The sequence below is a fragment of the Bradysia coprophila genome (assembly GCF_014529535.1).
Source record: "Bradysia coprophila strain Holo2 chromosome X unlocalized genomic scaffold, BU_Bcop_v1 contig_130, whole genome shotgun sequence".
Lineage (NCBI taxonomy): Eukaryota > Metazoa > Arthropoda > Insecta > Diptera > Sciaridae > Bradysia > Bradysia coprophila.
In genome coordinates this window covers 1,629,005-1,654,879 of record NW_023503296.1, presented here as the reverse complement: position 1 = coordinate 1,654,879, position 25,875 = coordinate 1,629,005, and the positions used below count along the sequence as shown (strand labels likewise).

Genomic DNA, 25,875 nt, shown 5'->3' with positions numbered 1-25,875 from the left:
ACGTCGCTACAACGTTATTTTAACGAATAAGTTATTTTTTCTGAAATGCTACTTGGGATGAGCACCCAAGAATGTTTAAAAATGATAGCGCCACCATTAATACTATCTTTCTCGAATGTAACTCTATGGACCAAGCAGTACAAAATAAAATTGTTCTCATCACAGCATGAAAATAGAAAATATTTGGAGGCTGATGAAATCGCAGTAGCCACTGCGCTTTATTTGAAAAGACAGATGACTTGTTTTCATTATATGTTTTAACTCAATCTAAGCAATCCTAAGCGGTAGGCAATCCTACATGGTAGCTTACAAACGTGACGCTTGTCAATTCAGTGTTCAGTGCTGAGAGCAATGCCGTGTGTTCATATGTATTTTTCTGTACGATAGCTCTCACCATGAATTACAACTACAAACATTTCGTATCAAGTCCTCCCGAATTGACAGAAGTTCTGAAACGGAATTTGGATCTACAATTGCTCGTACCGAATAGAAATCCATGTATATCTGCCGTAGCGTTCTACGGACTTGAACCGATTGGAATGGCCGTCGCTTATAACGAAATTGGAAGACATTTGTACATCAGCGATATTCGCGTTGATAAGTGCCATCAACGTAAAGGTATCGGTACCAAACTGTTGCGAATGCTCGAAGAAGTAGCGAGGAAAAAAGGCATCCACTTAGTTACGTTAACCGTACACGAAAAGAACGCACGAGCCAAGCGTTTCTACACCAAACTAGGATTTTCAGAACGAGTACTTCATGCTACCCCTTGGGCAAACTGGTATAAAAACATAAAATAATTCAACATTTTAATTTGAAATATTATCTTTGTCACGTTTCTGACATTAAATTACAAAACATCTGCGGAAAATTATAAAAATTACAAAACGTCTTTTAAAACCCCCCGTTTTTGGGATAAAAATACAAAAGGGGGGATATGGCTATCAAATGGAACATTACGAAAAATTTAAAGTTTAAGTTTAAGTTTTAATACTTTTCAAGCCCGGCTTCAACGTCCTCGTCGTGGTAGCTGGAAACGTTAGCAAAGTGATTCAATTTGAAAGACGTTCTAGACAGATTGTGTCGACGGTACGCTTGTATCACGAACCGTAAAATTGTTTCCAAATACTAAAAAGTCATTCATCCGGAAGCTGTCGAGAGAATGGGTGCGTGGAACTCGAAAGTCGTTCTGAATGTTACAGGAGATCGTTTCAACTATGCGCTCGTATCGCGTATATGATTTAGGAATTTCTTCAAGTCAATAGCATCTGCGTATAATCAATGCGCCGAATATTCGTCGAACCAAATAATTTGTAAAATCCACATTTCTTAACCGATTTCGATGATCGTGGGAGTTATGGATTTGTGACGACTGTCAGGTCGAGTATTCCGTTCATATCAGGTCAATATAATTTCTTCCTTCTGGGCCAAAGGTGAGAGAATTTTGGAATTGTTCTGTTATTTATTTGCGCGAAAAGCTAGGACGATTGATTTTAGGCACTTTTAGTCACTTTATTCGGGCTACACCTCCAGAACCTAAAATTACCTAAAAACAACGATGTGACGTGTCCTGATATTTTCAGGTTGACAATACCTAGTGGTAAGGTCGATGCGATTATTTTCTAAATTCAATTCAAATTTTTCGAATAAAATGCGCCATTGCACGATATCAGAAACATAAAACTTATTCACCAACATTTTTCTGGTGATATTTTTTGCAGCATTGGTAAAATTGTGTGAAACGTACATTCGTCTCTTTCTTTTTCTGTCAAGTTAACAACAAGATAAAGAATTATTCTCCATATTGTTTAGCTAGAAAGTGTAATTGCCAATTGATGGTGGAGTGAAATCATTCGCATTGCGAAATCAAAACACAATATTGCCGAACGGTGATAGGCTTTGGTATAAAAAATTTGCTATCGTTCGACACCGATTGTCGGTCAACTTTGGTTGTACGGTGAAAAAGCATCACGGTCGTGGAACCGTTTTAGTTTTTATTCCGAACCGTTCCATCTACACAAAAAACGGGCCGTGGATGGATAGTAAAAGCGGTGGTCTGGGTGGTATTCCCCAGGACTTTGCCGGAATGGTTGGACTGTCCAGTGGCGGACACATTTATGCCACAAACATGCCACCACAAGAAAGTGAGAATCTATTTTCTTATGCACAGCCGAAATCGATTTGACGCGAATTTTCTTTGTAGTACGGGATATAAATCCTATGCCAAATACTGCCGCACCAACGTCGGCCGATGCATGTTTGAGTATTGTACATAGCTTGATGTGCCACCGACAGGGTGGAGAGAGTGAAAGTTTCGCTAAACGCGCTATTGAGTCCTTGGTCAAAAAGTTGAAGGAAAAACGAGATGAATTGGATTCACTCATAACCGCAATCACCACGAACGGAGCACATCCCAGTAAATGTGTAACCATACAACGAACTCTGGACGGCAGATTACAGGTATGTACACGAGAATTGTGATTGTTGTAAATCAGTTACATATCATATCAATTGTGACGTTAGGTTGCTGGTCGGAAAGGTTTTCCGCACGTCATCTATGCTCGAATCTGGCGCTGGCCCGATTTACACAAGAACGAGTTGAAGCATGTCAAGTACTGTCAGTTTGCGTTTGATTTAAAGTGTGATTCGGTGTGCGTGAATCCATATCACTATGAGCGGGTTGTGTCGCCGGGTATTGATCTATCGGGATTGACATTGCAGTCGGGACCGAATCGAATAATTAAAGATGAATACTGTGCCGGTTCGGTTCTCAATAGTGGAATGGACATAGACGGAACTGATATCGGAACGATACAACATCATCCGGCACCGACGTCCGGATATGGCTATCAACAGGGATCGGGTAAATTAATAGTTTCGCATTTCTGTAAATTTCTTTCTCTCTATTTTTCCTTTATTTTGATCTTTGTTTGCAAAGTACTCAATTTGCGGTTTTTGATTTCTCAATTTATTGATTTTGTAGCTTCAGAGATGGGTGACAATTTTAATCCTCACAGAGTTCTTGACAAGCTAGGCCGAGCCCTACATCGTAAGAGATTTTGTTTTGCTTTGTACTTTTAGTTTTGTTGTTGTTTTCGCGTATATCTTATATACGTTCACCCGTTGTCAATGCCTAACCGTGCGTATAATGTAATTCGATACTCTATTTGTAGCAACAATTCCCCATACAATGACAAATGTACCGATACAAAATACAATCAATTCAAATACATCCATGCAACAGCAACCGTCTACGGCGACAAACCAAGTGTCAATATCCCAAAATGTTACTGGAACATTAGGCAAGTAATATTCCATCATTCATATTCATAGTTCAGTGTTCCATACGGACACGGGGCATACACGAACAACACGTCCTACGTTATCGGGTTTAACAAATTTTGCAATCAAATTGTAGGCACAACTCAGTCAACGTCTGCTTCGTTGATGACATTAATGCCGGCAGCACAGGTGCCACAATCTCAGCAGCAGCAACAACAACAACAGCAGCAGCAACAGCAGCAGCAACAACAACAACAGCAGCAGCAAGAACAATCACAACAACAAACTCAACAGCCCGCCCAAACGTCCACCTATTACGATCACCAACTAACCGATGGACCCGTGGCTGGAACGATATGTGAGTACGATCAATATTTCATAATTATGCATGTCATTTGCGTGCTAATACAGAAGTCAAATGGTCAGGTCAGACGGAAGTTTTTCGTTCTTTATTTTCATTGCTAGTTTTACTATACCATATGATGCCCGAGTTCGTTATGTGCAATTTAGCACTATCTTAAGTTGAAAGAAAAAGAAAAGCATTTCGCGTATGTATAAACAAACATTGCGTCGTAGTTAATTCGCTTATAATTGTTTGTTTACTTCAGTTCATATATTTCTTTGCCATTGGTCATGACTCAGTGACAGTTTTTTGAATGTTTTTTTTTTTTTTTGATCGTTTGGTTCTGTGACGCTGGTTATCTATTCTATTGGTTTGCATTAAGAATGAATCATACTTGACAACGAATGTTAAAATACGGAGTCCTAATTCGGCAAATCGTTCTTTTGAATAGGAATCAATCCCTTCGTTTATGCGACACGAAAAAGATTTTTTTTTAAATTGAATTATGTGCGCAAACTAAATGGCAAAGGCAGACTTTACACAAAGCATGTTGGATGCCATTAAAGACCTTTTCTTTAGCGATTTCCTTTTAATTATTTTTTTCGTAGATCTTTCAAACTGCTTCTCATCCTTGACATTTCCTTTCGAAACTGGTTTTAAACCATTCCGAGCGACTGAGACTACCCAGATGAGAACTATTTTTTTTTGTCGTTGAATATATTATTTGGTGTACCCTTTCAGTTCCCTTGAAGGATCGTACCCTTCACCAATTTTTTTTATATTCATTTTATGTTCCCAATGTATCCGCCAATTCCGATTTCTGGAATGATTTTTTATTTGAAATTTGTTTTGTTATTATTTTCCGCAAACAATTTTTATCATTGTTTTCGTTGTTGTCTTTGTTTCTACAAAGTTACTGAACATTCCACAGTTAATTCGCCAGTTTCACCGCATTTGCAACAGAATGGCTATGCATCAGTTGCTAATAATCAACCTAATCAAATCCAACAACAGCAGAACTATACCCCAAATGGCGGAGTTCAGGGAACATGGAAAGGTTCAAACACCTTGACTTATACGCAATCAATGCAACCACCTGATCCTAGATCTCAACACAATAATTACTGTAAAAATTACACACAATGCTTACCACCTCTGCAACCATCACACTAACCGTCGATGTATTTTTGCTTGTTTCAATATGTTTTAGGGACTCACGGCAATCAACCGTTGTCGGGTGAATTGGCCGGTCAACAGCGATTGCTGTCCAGGCAACCGGCGCCCGAATACTGGTGTTCCGTGGCATATTTTGAATTGGACACTCAGGTCGGTGAAACATTCAAAGTACCATCGAGCAAACCGAATGTCATTGTTGACGGATATGTGGACCCATCCGGCGGTAATCGATTTTGTTTGGGTGCGTTGAGCAACGTTCACCGAACCGAACAATCTGAAAGGGCTAGATTGCATATCGGTAAAGGTGTGCAATTAGATTTAAGGGGCGAAGGTGATGTGTGGTTACGATGTCTTAGTGATCATTCGGTGTTTGTACAAAGTTATTACTTGGATCGAGAGGCTGGCCGCAGTCCAGGTGATGCTGTTCATAAAATTTACCCGGCTGCTTGTATTAAGGTAATTAATCGCAGAGATATATGACCGTTAACTTGTTCACATCAATGATTGTACTCTCGCCGATAGGTTTTTGATTTACGACAATGCCATAGACAAATGCAATCACTGGCAGCAAACGCACAGGCAGCAGCGGCGGCTCAGGCAGCTGCAGTCGCAGGAATACCTGGATCTCATCAAGCTCCTTTGAAAAGTAAGTCCAATCGTTAGTTGGTTAAACATTCAACCGATTCAATCGTGTAAATTGTCGACTGATTTCAGTTGGACTCAATGCAGCGGCTGGTATTGGTGTCGATGATCTACGACGTTTGTGTATACTACGGTTAAGTTTTGTAAAGGGATGGGGACCAGATTATCCACGTATTTCAATAAAAGACACACCTTGTTGGATCGAAGTGCATTTGCATCGGGCTCTGCAACTCCTCGACGAGGTTTTGCACACAATGCCAATCGACGGACCTAGAGCAATTGAGTAAGATAAAAACAAAAATGATGGGGATGTTTATTCGTAAACTTTTAACGCATCTACACCATTCACTTATTTGTTAAGTCATGAGATCATGAAACGAAGATTTTATTTAATCTTTTTCAATGAGATTTATCCGGTAGAAGACAAAACTTCAAAATATGTGCTCGAAATTTTGTATTTAGGTAAGGTAAGCCGTAAGCTAAAATGTGTAGTTCCGAGTTAAACTTGTTGTTATATTTTATTGAAAAACATTGATAATGAAAACCAAATTTAACGTAAGACAAGACAAAAACACAAGAAATTTAACATTCAAATTAAATGAAATGGTTTAATCGAATATAATGGTTGCACTACATTTAGCGATTAGCGCAATAATTAGAACGTAAAATTCCCTTCATTGGTTTTTACAATATTCGATATTTTAATGACACAAAGGACAAAATCTACCTCAGAGCAACATTTTATCGTAAATTGCGAAAGAAAATGTTTAATGAAAATAGTCGAGTAGACACAGAGGAATCGTTGCCGTTATTGTTAGGTTTCTTCATTACAGTTTCCGTATTAGTCATTTACATAACAAGGGATGAAAAGTTGAAAAGTCCAGTTTTCGTATGTATTTTATTGATCCGAGACGAAGCCGAGATCAACAAACACACGAACGTAATAAGTCACTTTCGACCCTAAGGAAATGGTACATGATCTGTGTACTTGTGCTTAAAGAAGATACCAGCTGATAGAAAGTCTGTTGGTGCCGACGGTCCTTGTATAATTTTTAAATGTACTCTTCAAGCATTCTCCACATAAGAGAACTTAATATTGTGTTGAATCAGCTCTTTGAGAAGCACAAAAGTTCATTCTTGTCAGTGCGTTCACATAGAGGCAACACACCAAAGCCGCTCTTACTGGAATGGATACAAAGGATCAACATATCTGTGTTTCGAGTTCTTCACGATCGTCCCAAAGTTTGGGACCCAGACTGATAAATCTAGGCCGCTCTTACTTAGGTTCTACTTCTTGGTTTAAAGTGCGTTGATAAGGTTTCATCTTGTCAAGAAGAAATATTATGAGAATTGATTTCAACAATCAACAATTGAACTAAGAGAGCTTTCAAAATGATAGAGGACATTCATAAAAGACGTGATGAGATGAAACGTTTCATAAATTAGTTTTTCTATTGCTACAATTTTCATGAGAAGATTTTGTTCAGATGCTTCGCGAAAAGTTATGTCACCTCGTTGAAAATCCCAAAATTAGTGTCCTTTCACAATAGGAACAATTGGAACAGTCTCAACACGTTATTCGTTGTTATTGACAACAGCTTCAAATTGGTTCCGTTCTCAGTGAGACAGGAATCATCAGTCTAGTTTGAATGTACATTTTCGTCACGAATTCGTTTCGTTCGTAAGTGTTACCGTCTTTAATGATTGCTTCACTTTATTTTAACTTTAGGAAGGCTTCATAAGATGACGAGAAGAAGAAATGAATTAGTTTTACATTATATTCCACTTAATCGTCATTAATTGAAACAAACACGTAATTTAGCTAGAAGAATTACCTATCGTACTGATAAAAAAACGATAATATCATGTCCAATAGTTCGTACGGAAACGACGTTCTCTTTGTAACTCAGAGGTAGAGATACGTAAGAAATTTATTGAATACAAAGAACGATGAAATTGAGGGAAAGAAAATGTTGACATTAAAATCAATCGCAGTAAAAAAATGTCTTGAGATTTGTGCCATTTTAAATTTTGATACGCATTGCTTTTAAGACAAAAGTCTCGAGAAGTTTGTATTTTTCATTTTTTATTTCTGTTGCGGGGAAAGTATTGAGCAAAGAAGGATAGAAAGCCATTCAAAAATAGCCGACAATTTTGTACAAATTTAACTGAAGCGTTTGACAGTATAATTTGAAAGCCAGACAATGAACGATTAACCACTTCACTTATATCGAATATTATGTTATAAAAGACAGCTATAGTTACATGTTATAACACAGCAATTTTTTTAATTGCTGTTATTAACACTTTGATAACAAGAAAACTATATACACACAATACGCCATTATCTATACAATTTTCAGTCAAGTGCCATTACAATATTGCTTCATACAAAAAAAAAGAGAAAGAGAGAGAGAAGAAACAAATTACTAAGTAAGAATGTGAACTTGTGCAATTACGAAGAGTTTAAAATTTATATTTTCCAAAATTTATTGTTTTCTTGAAATTTTCCGATTTTTTTTTTGTTTTTGATTTTTTTGCTATTTAGGCGGTACCTGCTCATGAATTGTAATACACGGCGCATTACCCGATATCAACGTTTATTATCTTCCCCCAAAGTTGCAATCTGATTTTTAAAATTCAGTTCGTGACGTTCTGTTAAAAGTCTAGCTTTTATCTCCACTGAACGTGTGTATCTGAGATCCAAAGTGAAATCCGAGGTCGGGTTGTTGACACTGACAGTGACAGTGTCTGTTGAAAATTTCTGTACAAGCGGACTGTACAATGTGATTAAAGCTTTTGGCATATATACTGGCTTGAAAGAACAAATTTTTTTTTTAGATTTTGAAGAACATTTGTCGTTCCATAAGGAACAATTTTAAAATCCTAAATAACGTTGCTCTAATCGAGGGATGAAGCGTGGACGTGATTTGTACGTTTAATTTTTTCATTACTTGGTTTTTTTCATTTATGACTGGATAGATGTTATACGTCCAAGAATTGCAATTATTACCGAACAACTCTGACTGCTCAATGGTTTTTGCTTTGCTCATATTGATGTTCCGAGCTGATTTCCTTCAATCTTCCCTCGCCTTGAATCCAGATTAAAGATTTCAGTTAAAACACATTGGAAATTTCGGTTTCGTATGCATTAAAGTTTGAATGTGAGTTTAAACCCGACCTGTTCCGAGCTTTCAGTTCTTTTATTTCATTTAAAGTAAATTGTCTTGAGTTTTCCTGTCGTTCGTTGGGTGAATCTTAACGACCTCTGAGAATGAAAATGTCCTTCGTACGATTCATTTTGAGCAGAAAGGTAGAGTCTATAGAATGATTTAAATGTTACTAATTGGTGGTAAATTGAATAAAAAAAATATTTTTAAAATTGAAAAAAAAAAGTTTTTTTTTTAAATTCGATATTTTATTGAAATTGCTTTTGTGAAGAGAAATAAAATGAAAAATATTTTTAATTTGTTTTTGGCTGTGAAATTGATAAAAAAGTGTTACAAAAAGATGAAAAGAGATATGGAATTTTTGACTACATTTTTTTTACATTTTTAATTTTCTGATAAAATTTAGAATTAAATTTTTTAGACTTTCGTAAAAAGATTTAATACTAAGATTGTACCTACCTAAAAATAAACCAACTTCTACCTAATAAATTTACTATTAACCGCATAAAATTGATGAAAAGTATATGAAAAAAAAAATTTTAAAAAATATTTTTAGAAATTATGTTTGTTAAACTTACGAAATAAACTAAGAGAAAAGATAAATGCATTGCACAAATAAGTAAAACGGTAGAGGAAGAAATGAAACATGCTACTAAAGATTAATTGAAAAAAGTAAATATTTTGTATGATAGTCATTGCAATAAAAATAATTTGTGTTTAAATAAACAAAGAAATGAGTTTCCATTCGCACACAAGTGTCCAAATTCCACAATTACACCAAATGACACGAAATTAAATTTTTAGAAGAATTTTGCTTCATTCTTCTTCAAAGTATGGTAAAATCCAGGGAATATTTTGAGGAAAACTTTCCCAATTTTTCCAATTTTCCTGTTTTTTTTTTATTTTCGCTATTTTCCCTAGTTTTCTCAATTTTCCTTACTTTTTCCCAATTTTTCCAAAAATTGGTTTCTACCTGCAGTTGAATAATGTATCAATCAAACAGTTTTTAAATTCTTAACTATGAAATTTTATGTAAAAAAAAACATTTTGTGAGACATAGAGACGCTGTTCCATCAAGTACAAGGACACTGATAGACAACTTCTATAGCAGCAAACACTTTTCAACAATATCTACGCGCATACGAACATGTCTCATTTAGTAGAGTTTGATCCAACTTCAGCTACATTATTGGCTTAATCAGAAGGAGCGTAAGCCAAGACATGGAACAAAGTCCACCGAACAAGAAGGAAGGAAGTTTTCCCAGAGGCAAAAGATAAAACACGCGATATTTCTCGCATTATCAAATTTTAATCGTGTTTGAATACAGTGTTATCTACGATTTCTCTCTACATTCTCTGCCTACAATTTATTTTCCTAATTTTCCCGATTTTCCTCTTTTTTTAATTTTCAATGTTTTACCAATTTTCACTATTTTTCGTAGTTTTCACAATTTTTACTCATTTTCCCTATTTTTCCAAAAAAAATTCCTCAAAACAGATTATAAAATCTCTAAGACCGGGATAGTCGACGACTTTCTTGCTTTTTTGTACAATCAATGTCCAATGTAACATGTTCATGTTCTATTGACATTTATCAACATAAACATGTTTCTGATGCGATTTTTTGAGATGATTCGAAGAATAGTCATTAAATCGTGTCTTAGCTCTGTCAATTAAACTTACCTTAGATTCGTTTAACCTTTTACAACGGGCAGGTGTTATGGCAGTCAAATGATTGCATTTATAATTTCCATTATTTAACGTATTTTATTTGACATTGTTGTTATTCGATGTGTAGATGTTTGCGAAATTGAATTTATGATTAAGACTCCGAAGAAACCTCTCAAGCATCCATTGTCTTAGATAAGATTAGCTCACAGTTACACTCGAGAATTAGGTTTAAGAAACACATCTCTTCTTCAAATGATTAAATAATCAGTTAGCAGTCGGTTTTCGTTTTGTTAGATAGATTTCGTTCACATAATTTTTCTCTAAGAGACGTTCGCGTCCCTTAAATATGAACAAACCGGAAACGGGAGATCCAGATCCAAGGTATGACGGATAATAAAACACAAAGTCATGTTTCCACCTAATTCTTTCAATGATCTAGTTCGCTGAAGCTTGTAAAAGAAGCAAAACCTTTAACATGGAAGTTCTGGCAAAAGAGGCGCTACATAATCGTCCTTCTTGCTTTCTTGGGTTACATATCGAATTACTCATTACGCGTTAATTTAAGTGTTGCCATTGTAAAGATGACAGAAATTCGAGAAATTGTGCACGAAAACGGAACAGTAATAGGATATGTATGTGTTGTATACGGGATCAGTCGAAAGAAGAAATAATATTCGAAGTAATTTTCAGGAGCAAGACTTTAACTGGAGCGCACAAGAACGAGGACTGATACTCAGTTCATTCTTCTGGGGCTATATATTTACACAATTCGCAGGCGGTGTGTTTGCAAAACGATTTGGAGGAAATCTGGTTTGTTATCAATGACGTTGAGAAAGATATTTTTGTTTAGCAATGGAAAATAGTGAGCGAGCACCTGCAAAATTTCCGATGGATTTTCAATTCCTTTTTTCTTTTCAACATAACTGAATTTCGGTCGATGTGTTTGAGTATTATTTTAAACTCTCACCTGGTCTAATTGTATTGCGCAGCTGCAGACATTTGTTGTTGTATATATGAATCTTCCTTATAGAAAAGAAACGTTTTTCGTGACTGATCATAATAATTTTCTTTTGTTGGAAAGTGAATCTAAAACAAAAATTGATTCATTGCACAGTATAAGCAAATTTAAAATTTTCAAAGCCATATCCATTCCGTTTCATTGTACAATGTTAGATGTATCGAATAGGCATATGCCAGCTCTATTGAAGAAAGATGTTGGCGAAGGCTGGGTACTTTCAGAAATAGTCTCTGTCTTTATTTTAATCACAATCTTATACCGTTTCGTTCAGATTTTCGGCCTCGGCATTGGTTTGACTGCTATACTGACCTTGCTGACACCGCTATTGGGCAGAACTGTAACATCTATGATAATCATTCGTGTTCTGCAGGGCCTATTCGAAGGGGTCACATACCCGTAAGTTACCAAATATCGTTGAAAACGGAATGTTACTGTTACTCTGGTAACCTCTACAGGTGTATACATGATATTTGGTTTTACTGGGCGCCCATTCCCGAACGGTCTCGAATGAGTTCAATAGCTTATGCTGGAATTTTTATCGGTATTAAATGCCGATACTACTTGCTCGATTTTTGCATAGTAAAATTTTTATTTTTATTCGTGACAAGGAACCACTATTACAATGCCCTCCAGTGCTTACCTGGCAGAGTCCTTGGGATGGGAGAGTGTCTTTTATGTTTTCGGTAAGTTTATGTGACGAATTTATTGTCCGAACCTAATAACGTGACTCACAAAATAAAGGTAGCCTCGGTATACTTTGTATGGATAGTAGTGGTTAGATCTTCGCCGGACAAAGATCGCTACATTTCAAATGATGAATTGGTCTATATTCAAAGTACAGTTACTACAAGCAAAAATAAGCGAATTATTCCGTGGAAGGCTTTATTAACATCGAAAGCAGTGTATGCAATCGTTGCCTCGCAATCAGCTATGAATTGGTGTTTTAACACAATGCTCACACAGATGCCTACATTTTTGGCCGGTTAGTATGCGTATTAACTGCTACAATTTGAATAGATCAACCATTGATGTCGGGCTTATTTAGACACGCTTCAATATGATCTCGCCAGCTCTGGATTTCTGTCAGGCGCTCCATATCTGACAATGGGCATTTTCATATCCATAGCTGGATATTTAGCTGACATGTTTGTTAATAGAGGGTACATTTCGATACGACATGTATGTTCCCCCTGTGAAATTGGTATACCCAGTACATGATGATATTCACACCGACTAAATTTAGATACGAAAATTGTACGTGAGCGGAGCATTACTTGTGCAAACAATTTGCATGCTTCTGGCCGGTTTTCTCCTCGATCCTGTTTGGAGTGTCGTTCTCATTATAATTGGTGTTGGTTCGGGTGGCTTTGCATCATCTGGTTATTCGTAAGTCAGTTTTGAAATGGTATTCGGATTTCGAACCAAAAATTGGATTCAATTCTAGAGTAAATTGTCTCGATATAGCACCTGAATACGCAAGCGTTATATTGGGATATTCGAATACATTCACGTCGTTAACTGGAATAATAAGTCCGGCACTTACTGGTGTTTTAGTGACGCAACAAGTACGTTCTATTTGCAGTTCTATGAAAAGAATGAATTCAGATCAGTCAAAATTAGCTCATCGCCTGACCGAGGCGAAGGCAATTGATCGAATTCGATCTATTGCTTGTGTCGTATAAAGCGATTGAGTTAATTTTGCATGACCCGAATTTAGCGCTAGTTCTTTTGGCTAATGACTTATGATCTTGAAACAAAACCAGGCGGTAGAGGAATGGCGCATTGTGTTTTTTATAACCGCTGGAATGGATATATTAGGAAGCATCGCGTATTTCTTTTGGAGTTCGGGAGATGTGCAGCCGTGGGCCTAGATTTTCGTTATAGCAGTGGAAACGAAGTGTTTAGCGTATTTGACGTTTTATTAGTGTCGAAAAACCAACAATTCAACTACTTAGCTTTTGTTTTCATTTTGTTAATGATATCATTCAATTTTTTTTTCTTCATTTTTTTATTATTTTACAAATAAATTAGGATTCATGGAAGGGATGAAATGAATTGTAAAAAAAAACTTTTTCATTTTGTATGGAGGAAAAATGCCACAAATGAAAAATAAAAAATTTCTTGCGATTCGTGACGGCAAACAAACTTGAAAGTAAAATCGAATAAAAACTTAGGTCTGTAAAACGAAATTCTTCACTCAAAGTTCTATCATTTTGCATTATATACACACCGTTCCATTCAAATTCCATTAATTCCTCCAACGCAAACAAACATATTCTCTGACTCATTTTGTTTCCATAAAATTAATTCGCATTTTCTCTTTAAACATTACCTAAACTAAAATAAATTGGCATATAAGGGTTGATGAGATTGATGATAGGTGTGTGTGGTGTTAATCATTGTTGCGAGGTTGGGACGATACTTCGGGAATGATTAATCGGGACGATAAATTGGTGTCTTAGGTACAAATTCTATTAACAAAACATATTCCATCATTGAATTGGAGTCGCATTGTCGCTTTGTGAGTCGCCATCGCAGTCCAAGTTTGTGGTACAGATGACTATTTTCCCATTCCAGCAGTTTATTTAGAGTATGTTGTGTCTGAACGGAACATTAAAAAATTGAGTTTTATTCGCAAAACGAGGTAAGAAAAACTACTCTCTGACGACATGTGTGGCTTTTATTTCCACAGGGCTTCACGAGTACATGCTTATCAATGGGACAAATTATGGAAATAGCATTTTGTGTGAAATTTACCGAGGCACACAAGAAGTCATTTCCATCATTTGTCCCATAGACAAGTGAGGCACTTTATGCTCAAAAACTTGAGGTAAACTTTCGCCGGCGTCAAATTAATTTGCAAACTTTAGATGCATCTGTGGCATAAATGGTTGTATGAATCTCTATGCGAAGTACTTCATTAGGTTCACGATCTTTATTATGACACACGGTCTGCGGCTCGATGTCATAAATAACCATTACCGCACGTTTTTGAGCAAAATACCTAACGTAATTGTTTGGACTTTTCCATTCTGATTCATGGGATTAGAACCCTTGTCTTGACTTGTGGGATTTTAGACCTTGTCTTGACTAGTGGGATTACAGTCCGTGACTTGACTAATGGGATTACTTCACTAGAGGGATTATATCCCGAGTCTTAACATCAGGTTACGAACTTCCCACTTGTTCAAATAAACATGTCCAAACAAACACGTAGCCTACAATTTGTGTAAGGTAAAAGCGTAAATGTAATCGTAACTTACTCGTTTGCTTAAACATATCACAGGCCACAATGAACAACCTAGAGTGCAACAACAACATATGCAACCGCAAAATAACCATTTCACATTTAATGGTAGTGTTTTCTTTAGTACGCTATTTATCCGCTGTATTGTGGCCTTGAACTCTTCGGGCGCTACACGAGAGACCAAACCAGCTGGAAATTCGACGTTGAACCGATTACTTAAGCCAAAACTGAAACGAAATTTTAGATTTTCAATAAATTGTTTTTGTCAAAACGAAGTACGGACATGTCTTAATTGTATACTACAACCCGGAATCGACAATTCTATTTTAAGGCTAAGAGCGGTTAAATTGTGTAACGTGATCAATGTGATGGATTATGAAATTACCCGTACTGTCATCTTATAATGGTGATGCTACGGACATTAGAGTCAAATCAAGTAGCAATTACGCAATTTTTCACTTCCATTTAATCTTTCACCAAGTCTTACTTGTTCCATCAAAATTAAACAATCAATAGTCGAAAAATACATTTCCTCTTGTTCTTCATTTTTGTTGCAATCGGTAGATATTTCGCTAAAGAAACGTTGGCGATTAGTTCACTAGAAATCTGCAAATATGGACTAAAGAACGTGGAATCCATTACGGAAAAAATATTGTTGGAAGTTCTGTTGTTGACGTGTTTCAGCAAACAACGTAATATTTTAATAATATTTAAGACCGTATTTTGATGAGAGTACATTTCCATCGTTATGTAAGAGTACCCCGGGCGGAGATTCTAAGAATAAACATAACAACAAATATATAAGAACGCTGGTATAACGCTGGAGGCACATAATTAATGGGTTTCGCATTGATAAATAATACAATTTTCGGTTATCACGGTCAAAACTATCGTTTCTGGAATATAAACTCTTTTCTGCAGTGTTCAGAGTATCATTTAGTGACTGAAATTGCTGAATGAAGATGTTGCTAAAAAAATTTAGCGTACACCTTCCAAATACGATGAAACTTTGTGGATTAATAAGTGTTAACATCCGGTAACATTGACCAATTAAATAATTAAGAGCCCGGTCTGTGCACTTGAGCAACACAAATTTGCTACTTGTTGTTTCAGCAACTTAAAAGTTCGCGCAACAAGTATGCCACTCGTGGCTACCATGTATCAGATAGAAGAGATCCTGAAGGATGAGGGCTTGTTATTTATTAAGGATGCGAGGGTTTTGTGGTAAACGAGAATAGAATCATAATTCGACACATATAGAAATTTACAATGAATAGAAACGAGCGCAGATAGCTAGAAACAAAAGCCCCTCGTCTTACCGTTTCATCTGTAGAAAATCTAAACTTTTTAAAGAAACAATTATTATCTTCCAGTCCAATATGCGCTATGTGACCATGGTACGGTCTGCTGATTATCATAACAATGAACTTTAAACTCAACAAAAAAAACTTTTGAATATGATAATGGGTCTTTCGTGGCATTTTGCTAAAACCGAATTGCACCGTCTCACGAACAATTTTCTAAATTCAGAGTGAACTGCCAGCAATCTTCAAATCCGCTAATAGCCGAATTGATTGAAAGAGATCCCGATGCGGTGACTGGTCGACCATGGGCTGAACGCTTTCGTCGATTCCAATGGTATGTACAGTTCATGCAGTAACTGGACACACAGAAATCACTCCATCACCGCCAATCAAAATCATCATCATCATCAACTTTGCCTTAATTACAAGTGGTTTTTGGTCATAAGACATATTCTGCTGAAAGAATTCCAATATGAGTAGACGATGCAACCGAGTTAATTGTCTCTTAAAGTGTTCAACGTTTATTGTAAAAAGCTGCAGGGGTTTGTCTACATCTCTTTGTTATAATTTTTTTTAGACGAATTAGACGAATTGTGAAATAATGAAGAATGGAAATAAACCGATCAATTATCTAAGCCCCCTCGTTTCCATAAAATAGCTTCCGCTGCACACACAGTAAAAACAAGTTTCAACTAAGTGAAATTTGAATTATTAATCACCGAACTTTTCAAAGTTTACAAACCTCAATGACAAAACGTTGAGCTTTGAAGTCCTGGTAAATTTTTAATAAGATGAACGAGTGCTCACAGATTTTGTCTGTAGTTGCACTATCTTTCTTAAAGCAAAAAAATAATTTAATTTCATCGTTAAACAGACAAGTCAGACAGAAAATGTCTCTTCTACCCTCGTCGGTAAAGGTGATAAAGGAAATGACACATGTTGCCAGCAGACGACAAAGGAATTAGAGTAAACGACAATTTGTCAAGACAAAAACTCAAAGCAAAATAAAATGAAAATCGGACGGAGCTTATGAATGAATAATACAAAGAACGATTCCGCTACTTACACAGTCATGTTTCCTGCCCCGCGTATAACGATTGGCTCCGGAGACAAGGCAACAACTTCTTCCAGGACTTCGTCAACAATTTCATCTTGATAGATGGCATCGAAGTCTGCCATGATTTTTGTCCAACAACAACGAAAAAGAACGGATGAAGAATAAGTTGAAAACGAAATTGATTGAGCAACAGAAGCACACGATCTTTTTGTATTAATGAAACTCAAATAGAAAAGGATTCGTGCATGGAAATGCAATCAAACCTTTTTATAGTTTTTGTTCACTAAATGTTTGCATTATTTTTATTTTCACTTTTTTTATCATAGTTTTATGATACGATCAACAGTATGCAGTTGCAGTCCTTTCTGTGCAATCAATTTACTTTTTTTGTAAACACTATAACTTTAACATCCATCGGAGTCTGTCTTTTCTTCAACAATAATCACTACACACAAATTTCGGTACTGTCATCATCAATTTTCCCAATTCAAAGCTCAGTATTCACGGCAACGATCTATCGGTGCGAAGATCGTTCTATTGTGTTGGTAAATTTACAAATTATTGTTTTTGAGAATGCATTTTGAAAATGAAATTTAAGAATGGAAAATTAAAAATAGTTTCTATAGAAAGTGAAAAATATACTTGAGATCGAAATTTTGGACTTGTATGTTGGTACTGTTGATTTGACGTATCGAAACGAACGAATCGTTCATAAAGTACAGGGGTCGTTCACAGATAAACTTTTTCATTTGAGGCTATAGGTTCAGGAAGAACAGGCCTGAGTTGACCACGAAAGATCGTGGAGAATTCTCTACGTACTAAATTTATACTTCCACTTGAGCCGGTCTGCTGCTAGCTACCTTCATACAAGTCTTAAAATGCTCTATTGGAACATAGCTTTGAGGCATCGGATGATTCTTGATAGAATTGTGATATAACCAAAACTTATGTACTTGTCTGGCGCAGATTGTCATTGTGACAGGAGGACAACAATCTATTTTACATTAAACTAGACTGAAATCATTCTTCAGAACGGTGAATCCGTTATTCGTCTCCCCCAAGTCTACCTTCTTTTTGCTAGGGTCCTTTCGCAATCCGTTAGACTAAATAGCCTCAATACAAACAACACACACTCTACGGAGCGGCAGAGTCGAAATTTTGCTTGATTTTTGCAAGTGGTTCCAGGTGGTTCCGGGCGATTCCCGTGGTCCAATCGAAAAGTAATGTATGGAAGGTGCCCCTTATTTTTGATAATGAACAAGTCGTCCATACATCATTTTGTCCAAAAACTTCAAATTTAGCCGATATAATTTTGGGTCATTTTGTCTCTGCCGCTATTATCCATAGAGTGTGTGTTGTTCGTATTGAGGCTATTTACGTTAGACCATTTTACCTAAGTTCAGGAAGAACAGGTCAAGACATTTGCGAGCTGGAGGCAGAGAGCAAAAATCACAGCTGTCCCAATCGGTTCTTTCGGTATGTATTTTATGGACTTCACCTCTTACACAACTGTCACTTGACATTTTAGGTGACGCATAAACGTAAATATTCGCTTTGTTTGGATTTTCTAAAAAAAATTTCCTGGAAAAATCTCAAAATTTGCACAGTTTTTCGTAGTTAAAAACCAACTAAAATGTCCTTGACTGGAAAAATCGAAGATGATAACATTCCATTAGCCGACGACGATCCACAAGGTAATTATTGTGAGACGAAAACGAAAATACAGTCGGAAGTGGTAAATTGAGTTCAATCACTTGTGTAAATCGTTTTTAATTATTTATGAAACACGAACGTGTTGACTAATCAAAGTGTGTGGTATTTCGACATCGTAAAATAAGAATGGTTTCACTGATATCAATTTCATAAGATATCTTTGCTACCTCTAAGTTAATTACGAATGGAACATTGTTTCTTTGCTGTGGCGAAAACATTTCACTTTACACTGCACGCACGCAGGCGACACATTTATTTCACTCCACTAAATTCTATTTCAATATTCAGCAATTATCAATGAGGACAGCGGGGATGGCGGTATGGCTAACGGTAGATCAATGGATTCATTACGAAGTTCATACACGAACAGCAGTTCCAATTCAGAGCTAGACAATGACATTAATCCAGATGATAAGGAAGAAAAGGCCAGGTTGATATCACAGGTCTTGGAGCTACAAAACACCTTAGACGGTTAGTGTGCACTCTGTGTTTGCATATCTATGCATCGTAACTGATTTCGATTTTTGTAGACCTAGCCCAGCGAGTAGACAGTGTTAAAGAGGAGAATCTCAAATTAAAGTCTGAAAATCAAGTACTGGGCCAGTACATTGAGAATTTGATGTCGGCATCGTCCGTGTTTCAGTCGACAAGTCCAAACACAAAGAAAAAATAAAATCAAAATTTTTTTTTTTGTAAAAATCAATTGTGTGCTTTGGATGACTGGGACAAACTGTATAGGTGGTGTGTTCCAGAACACATGGCGTAATATTTGGTGATTCCTCCGCAACATAGAGCTTAATATTTAATTGTATTTTTTCCAGTATTTATTTATAAATTGCTGCATTTTCTTGTTATAACAAAAAGCAACAACATTCTCATCGATGGTAAAACAAAACTAAGTTTAGAAAGTCTCGACATGGACAAATTTTTTATTTTCACTTGATCTATAGAAATTTCTATTTGAATTTAGTTTTGATTTTGAAATTTCGATAAGACGTTGTCTTCTGACAGATCAAGTTTTTGATAAAAAATATTTTTTAGTGCGCTTATTGTCACCTTTCTATCCGAAAAGAACAAAAAAAAATTAAATAATTGTTTGTTATTGTCTATGAATCGTTCAAAATAAAAATGCTTATAACTAAACACCTAATCTCTCTTCTCTATTTTGCTCAATAAATAATCATTCCATTAGGCCGAAAACGTAGGATGTATTGTGAGTTGCTAAGATCGACAATGATGCTGCGTTTTCCATTGTGTAATCCGATTTCTAACATATCCTGAATCAAATTTATGTACAATCGGCGACTTTGAAAAATAAGTGACGCATTGACGCAGTGTCGCACATGTCGGTTACGCGTAAGGCGTATCGGATGTTAGGTTTCATTTTCCGATGTGGCAAATTCTTTAAGAAACCGGAAAGTATGAAAACTCTCTATAACTCGCTGGTGAGAAGTCGGCTTGATTATTGTGCTGCTGTTTGGTCGCCAATCTATGAAAAACATATTAGTGTTGTGGAGAGAGTCCAAAGGAAATTCACCAGGATGTACTTCTTTAAATTCAATTGGCATAAGACGGAATACGATGATCGTTTAAGGCAACTTAACATGACCTCGCTGCCAGCAAGAAGACTGATATATGACGAGATCATACTTCACAAGATAATACATGGGTATACGGATACAACCTTGAATCAAAGCATTACGTATTATCATCATGGCAGAACTACGAGGTTGAACAGACCTGTTTTTTACACTCCGAATTATTCGAGTAACATAGTCCAAAACGAGCCCCTACACAGAATGCAGGATAACCACGATAAATACTTCTCCGAATGCAACATTTTTGAACAGTCACCGAGTGCTTTTAAATGGTGTGTCATGAAGGCAAAGCTGACCATTTAAGGCAGGGATGTGTAATACTTACACGACTTGATCAGTGATAAGTTTGGTTTATGTACTTTATCTTTTTTCTATTGTTTTTTAGTATATATATTTTAGTGACAGATTGATATGATATTGGGTTGAAAGACCTGTTTATTGATCTATAAACAAATAAATAAATAAAGAAATAAATAAATTTCGTTGTACTTGTTTTTTTAGCTGAATCACTCACTCGTTGTTTTACATCGTCCAACGTTGTTACCCCAGTGTGACTATTTCACTTGTTGTTCCATTGCCTTTATTGCGAAAAATGTTGTATACAACTCGATGATAAATGCTTTTTCGAATTCATAAACTTGAGTTGATTTCTTAACCAGTTAGAGACGGCATGTGATCAGTATTATTATCAGTTGATTGATTTCAAATCTTGTACTTCAATTTTTTAACATGCCATATAAACTATATAAAGGACCATATTAGCCAGAGCTTGTCATTATTTTTGTTGTCGTTATCAAAACATATATTATGGGTGGTCGATTTTGTGGGATCGGAAATGGACCACTTCAAAAAAATTCTAGTGGCCCATAGGTACCAAAAAGCCACATACAAACTTTTTTCTTGATCATCTCCAGGTGACGAAAAATCAAAATCAAAGACCACCAAGACCAGGTTGTAAATTTTTTAAAACCTTAAATCAGCATTTTATCCTTTTATGAGGTCTCTTACATTGAAAAAGTATGCTGACCGAGTTTTTGTGAGTCATCACGTTTCGCCGAGGTCCGATTTTCCACAATTTTCAATATGAAAAAATCGATTTTTTTGGCCAAATTATTTATAAACTTGTCTTGCGATAGCTCATTTGAAAGGTATTTCCATAGCGGATGCAGAAATAGAAACATCCCACAAAATCGACCACCGCTAATATATATGATTGGTAAAATTTCCAAAAAACATCGAAAAAATTGGAATTGGAAAATTCAGTGTAAAATGAATGTCAATGAAAAATTGGCTGGTCGAGTCACGACAGGTCATTCTTTTTCAGTTAGCAACAGTTTTCAGGTTAAATCAGTTCATATGTTCAACAACGAGGTTTCAGATATTTCGGGTCAGGTTTCAGGTTGACATAGTACATTCGTCGCTCACTTCCGCGACATTATAAATAAAAACGTTGGGGCACGGAGGGAATAAAATTAATCAACGAAATCGGCAAGAAACTGAATGAGACCACAGGAGAACGTCGGTCGAAAAGTTTCCTGATTCCAAGGATCAGTATCGCGAATCAACGTGGAAACGCTGCATCGATTCTCGGCACTATCCCTCAAGATACCAACAGATTGGACGAGATTTTCTATATCGTTCAATGATTTGAAATTTTGTACTTATTTTTTGTAAATGAAGATAAATGAGCATCATAAAAAAAAACGTTGTTAGGCGATAGTTACTTATGTCCTGGATTATAACTTCTATTTTGCCAAGTGTGGGGTTTGCAGCTCGAGCCGAAATCGAAAGATACAACCACACAAAACAAAATACAAAGTTCCAAGTTCGCTTGTTGAAAGTCAAAAATATGAGAAATTATCGAGGTCGACCGTGTCAGTTAAATCTCATAAAACTTCGAAGAACAGGAAAAAATTGTTAAGTAAATCAAAGAATTTTTTATTTAAATCAATTGAATTAGACCGTCTAGCGCCAGAATGTGAAGGGTGAAGAGGAGTAGGTCGCCCTAAAATGTGATGGATAGATGGCGTCGAATCAGATCTTCGGGCGCTGGGAATAATGTTGGCAAAGTGTATCAAACGACCGGACAGGGGAAAGAAAATTTTAAAACTTAAATACACCACAAAAAAGAATCAATCAAGAACTCTATCCGAAATGTCTCTAATAAACAGTTTTTCGATCTGAATACTGATGATCGAATAAACACTTGGCTGCATTCCCAACAGTTAACAGCATATCTTACAAAAAACGAGAACAAACTTACCTTCACCGACACGAATGAAAAAATGTCGAATGAACGAAAGAGAAAACATACAAGCAACTTGGCCTACTAAAAAAATGGGGCCTCTGTAACAGTAACGCGGCCTACTATAAGACTGGGCCTCGGCAACAAAAAACAAAACTGAAAAGACGACGATGGCCCGGAAGGCAATTACGTTTCAGAAACGGGGAAGTCATCTGTTATCGGCAACGACCACCAAAATGAGCGCTTAGCTCTACGTTGGATTTCTTATATAGAAAGATCGTGTTACAACAAATGAAGTAGTAGATGTCTTATGGAGCCCAGGACGAAATACTTCGAACAAATGAAGTATCAGATTTAGCAAAAATATGTCGATATGTCCGCCGTTTCTGAAAGGTGTTCAACAAAGATCACCAGTAATTGATATCTGGCGTTTAATAAACCGAACGTCAATTCCGTTGTAAACCTTAGACCTCAGGCTTAACAGCAGCGATTAAACATTCTTCGAAGCTTTCCGCAGGAACCAAAAAAACGAAAAATCGACCAAACAAAAAAATTTCCAATCGAAATATTTTCTTGTTTTGATAAAATGAAAACAAAATAAAATGATCGAGTCTGGTTTTTGACAATTGAAACCAGACTCGATCACTTTATTTTGCTTCTACCTTATTCTTACACGTGATACCTACTGCGGGTACTGCCCTCTATAAGAACCACTAAAAACATTTCTTGTCCACGAGAGGTCGAATAAAAAATTTTCAAGCTCCATTGGAAGCTTCCCGGATCCTGGAAAACAAACACGGAGTTTAACGCAAGTCGTGATATTTTGTTTATTGCGAAAGAAAGAAATATAATTTAAAATGATGTTATTTATATTCCATTTTTTTTTTTAGATCTTACGTATGATGTGATGGTTGAGGTCAATTGCTTGGACCTAAGACATTGTCCATTCTCAATTAGTTGAAAAAATCGGTTAAAATAAATTAAATTAAATAATTTTTGGGAAAATTATCAGTCAAGGTCAAGCGACCTGACCCTCCTAGTAAACTGTATGTGTAGGTGTATCCCAACATGATAAATATGAAAAAGGAAGGAGTAAATGCTTACAATGATGTTTACTAGCGTCAGTACAGATGCGCGGGAGACACCCAACTTTTTAAGGACAATTTTTTTTCACAAAACATCACCTTTGCCATGATGATTGCTTTGAAATAATCCTAAAAATTAATTGCCTTAGCCTCAGCATCTTTATTTTCACGCAGCAAAGAATTTCCGAATACTTTTTCTTGAAGAAAATAGAAAAGGTGATATGTGACCTGCACCAGTAGCTTCTGTAATTCTTTAATATGAAACAAACAATCAGTACAAGATACGACGAGTAAAAATAAAGGACCAATTTTAGGGAAATTGATTACTGTCAACACCAAGGACAAGAATGCGAGCCTAATTTAAGAAAATGATTGCAAGAAAGATCTCTGAAAAGTGTAAGGAAAAATAAACTTCCCAGACAAATTTGTGAACTGAGACCGTTAGTCCCTAAAATCCTCGGCCAATATAAATTTGTGTGTTTTGCCATCGGCCTAAGTGTTAAGAGAACCTCAAAATTTACCCAACATTTTTATTGTGCAATTTAGCCACATAACAATAAATTTCTCAAGTAGTCTCTCTTTGATTTTCAATCCTTCAATTTTACAACTTGGACAGTCCAGTATCAGCCGAAACCTCGGAAACATACTTTCTCACATCATTGAACTTGGGATTATCTTTGGTTTTCAGCAGTTTAAAGATGACATTTTCGCTTGTAGTTACGAAACAGCCAATTTGTTTCAATCGTTCGAATGCCAACGTCCTGAGGATAATGAAATAAGAATAAAAATAAAAATCGCTCAAGTGAAAGCTAAAGCATTTTAACCTGTCATCGAGTGAACGAGACAGTGAACAGTCCGCTACTACATGCACCTCGATTCCTTGTGCCCGAAAATCCATTGCGGTTTGCTCCACACAAATATGTGCCTATTCAATCACGCAACATTAAATGAGGAGAGATATGCATGAGCCGAAAAAAAATTATTTGGGAAATGACGTGATATGACGGTTAGTGCATAACTCTTTTGAAGGAAGCAATTCATTTACTCGAACGTCTCACCTCAATTCCAAAGATGACAACGCTCTCCAAATTGGAACCAAATAATTCGTTTATCTTTGAATTGATTTCTGGAATGGCCATGCTGAATAGGGACTTTGGATAAACGCCACTAGCATGTTTGATGTCCAGCTCTTTAACAATGTTTCCGAGCTTTTCAGGATATTGTTCGGTGCATATTAGCGGCACTTCAAGACTTTTCCCAGCACTAATCTATAAGCGCAACGTTTTACCAGTTACGGGGTCATTCAGCTGATAAGATTACACTCGAGTACGGGTGATTTTTTGCAACTCACCAATTTTTGTGTATTTTTCACCATCGAATCAAAGTTCTTGATCGCCGGACGAAACTTTTCTTGGACATCGCAGAGTAGGAATAAGGTTTTCTTAGAATTAAGGAAACCAAGTTGCTGTACCAGTTGTCGTGACATTGTTTCAACGAAAAAACGAACTTGAATTAGTATTTTCTGCCGCAGTCCGCGAACGAAGAAATGTAAATATTTTGATTGAAATATATTGTGACATTGTGAATTACTGACTTTATCGCGTGAGGTTTGGTACCTTAGCGCGGTAAAATTTTGATTTGATTTTGGGGATTTTTCGTGGGAATTTTATTTGTAGGAATCCGAGGCGATGCCGAGGTCAATAAACGAAAGTATGACTGTCCTTTTGCATCATCCAGCTATGTAATAGTACATTACCAATGGGACACATGATACTTCTTCTGCGAAATTTACCGATCGAGCCGAAGCTGAAACATGAACCGTGAAAAATACGCGACACATGTAATTCCTTGCTTGGATATTATTTTATTGTTTTCACATATGCTAAATTTTATAAGGTTGTGACAACAACAAATATCAAAACAAATATTCTTGCTTTCGATAAAGCTTTCCGTCTTTGGAAGGAAAGTGTTTTATTCGATAAAAGCTCGTGTACCGGACAATATGTCTATTGTCTAGGAAAGAGCTAAAATTGTTTAAAAAAGAAAATAGCTAATTTATGTCCAGAGAGGGCAGAGCCTAGCTTTAACAGGTTCTATGATTTTGAATGGAGTCGTAGCATCATTGTGCTACAACCATCGCAATGTTCAAGTTCACGCACCAAAAATATTAGGTTCTTTGACGTCTCAAACTACAAGTGTTATTGCCATGGCGGAACTCGTCTGAGATAACCATCCAGAGACGTTTCTGGCTTTGAAAATAGTATACAAGCGAGTCGCCAAATCGGTGATTAAGTCTATTGCTTCTTTCAAAATATCGTCTAGTG

The 25,875-nt window shown here is 36.3% G+C and overlaps 5 protein-coding genes across 9 annotated transcripts; 3 read left to right on the top strand and 2 right to left on the bottom strand.

Moving 5' to 3' along the window:
* Window positions 1-1,756: 1,756 nt before the first annotated feature.
* LOC119067906 (mothers against decapentaplegic homolog 4) lies at window positions 1,757-5,738 on the top strand. 3 transcript variants are annotated; one of them, XM_037171195.1, is made up of 10 exons: window positions 1,757-2,144; window positions 2,204-2,460; window positions 2,524-2,863; window positions 2,984-3,049; window positions 3,174-3,302; window positions 3,419-3,640; window positions 4,557-4,751; window positions 4,836-5,257; window positions 5,324-5,447; window positions 5,516-5,738. In XM_037171195.1, the coding sequence occupies exons 1-10, from the start codon at window positions 2,036-2,038 to the stop codon at window positions 5,728-5,730; spliced, it is 2,079 nt and encodes a 692-aa protein (XP_037027090.1). In that variant the 5' UTR covers window positions 1,757-2,035; the 3' UTR covers window positions 5,731-5,738. The 3 variants fall into 3 exon arrangements, with proteins under 3 accessions (XP_037027090.1, XP_037027092.1, XP_037027093.1); XM_037171197.1 differs by lacking the exon at window positions 2,984-3,049 and having other exon boundaries at window positions 1,766-2,144; XM_037171198.1 differs by lacking the exon at window positions 4,557-4,751 and having other exon boundaries at window positions 1,767-2,144.
* A 4,731-nt stretch (window positions 5,739-10,469) lies between these two features.
* LOC119067903 (vesicular glutamate transporter 2-like) lies at window positions 10,470-13,370 on the top strand. 3 transcript variants are annotated; one of them, XM_037171192.1, is made up of 11 exons: window positions 10,470-10,665; window positions 10,724-10,916; window positions 10,975-11,094; window positions 11,574-11,698; window positions 11,758-11,843; window positions 11,911-11,985; window positions 12,044-12,284; window positions 12,348-12,481; window positions 12,546-12,688; window positions 12,747-12,867; window positions 13,066-13,370. In XM_037171192.1, exons 1-7 carry the CDS (start codon window positions 10,631-10,633, stop codon window positions 12,079-12,081), a joined length of 672 nt encoding a protein of 223 aa, XP_037027087.1. In that variant the 5' UTR covers window positions 10,470-10,630; the 3' UTR covers window positions 12,082-12,284; window positions 12,348-12,481; window positions 12,546-12,688; window positions 12,747-12,867; window positions 13,066-13,370. The 3 variants fall into 3 exon arrangements, with proteins under 3 accessions (XP_037027087.1, XP_037027086.1, XP_037027085.1); XM_037171191.1 differs by lacking the exons at window positions 10,724-10,916; window positions 10,975-11,094 and having other exon boundaries at window positions 10,530-10,665; window positions 13,066-13,346; XM_037171190.1 differs by lacking the exons at window positions 10,470-10,665; window positions 10,724-10,916 and having other exon boundaries at window positions 11,052-11,094.
* On the bottom strand, window positions 13,270-17,583 carry LOC119067904 (cysteine-rich hydrophobic domain-containing protein 2). The gene is made up of 3 exons (XM_037171193.1): window positions 16,920-17,583; window positions 14,566-14,776; window positions 13,270-13,903 (listed from the first exon to the last, which is right to left on the bottom strand). Exons 1-3 carry the CDS (start codon window positions 17,030-17,032, stop codon window positions 13,736-13,738), a joined length of 492 nt encoding a protein of 163 aa, XP_037027088.1. The 5' UTR covers window positions 17,033-17,583; the 3' UTR covers window positions 13,270-13,735.
* Window positions 17,584-18,420: 837 nt separating this feature from the next.
* LOC119067905 (short coiled-coil protein B) lies at window positions 18,421-19,766 on the top strand. Its single transcript, XM_037171194.1, has 3 exons — window positions 18,421-18,604; window positions 18,912-19,094; window positions 19,154-19,766. Exons 1-3 carry the CDS (start codon window positions 18,544-18,546, stop codon window positions 19,294-19,296), a joined length of 387 nt encoding a protein of 128 aa, XP_037027089.1. The 5' UTR covers window positions 18,421-18,543; the 3' UTR covers window positions 19,297-19,766.
* A 4,290-nt stretch (window positions 19,767-24,056) lies between these two features.
* On the bottom strand, window positions 24,057-25,131 carry LOC119067902 (isochorismatase domain-containing protein 1-like). Its single transcript, XM_037171189.1, has 4 exons — window positions 24,903-25,131; window positions 24,610-24,819; window positions 24,376-24,476; window positions 24,057-24,312 (listed from the first exon to the last, which is right to left on the bottom strand). Exons 1-4 carry the CDS (start codon window positions 25,035-25,037, stop codon window positions 24,153-24,155), a joined length of 606 nt encoding a protein of 201 aa, XP_037027084.1. The 5' UTR covers window positions 25,038-25,131; the 3' UTR covers window positions 24,057-24,152.
* Between the last annotated feature and the right edge of the window lie 744 nt (window positions 25,132-25,875).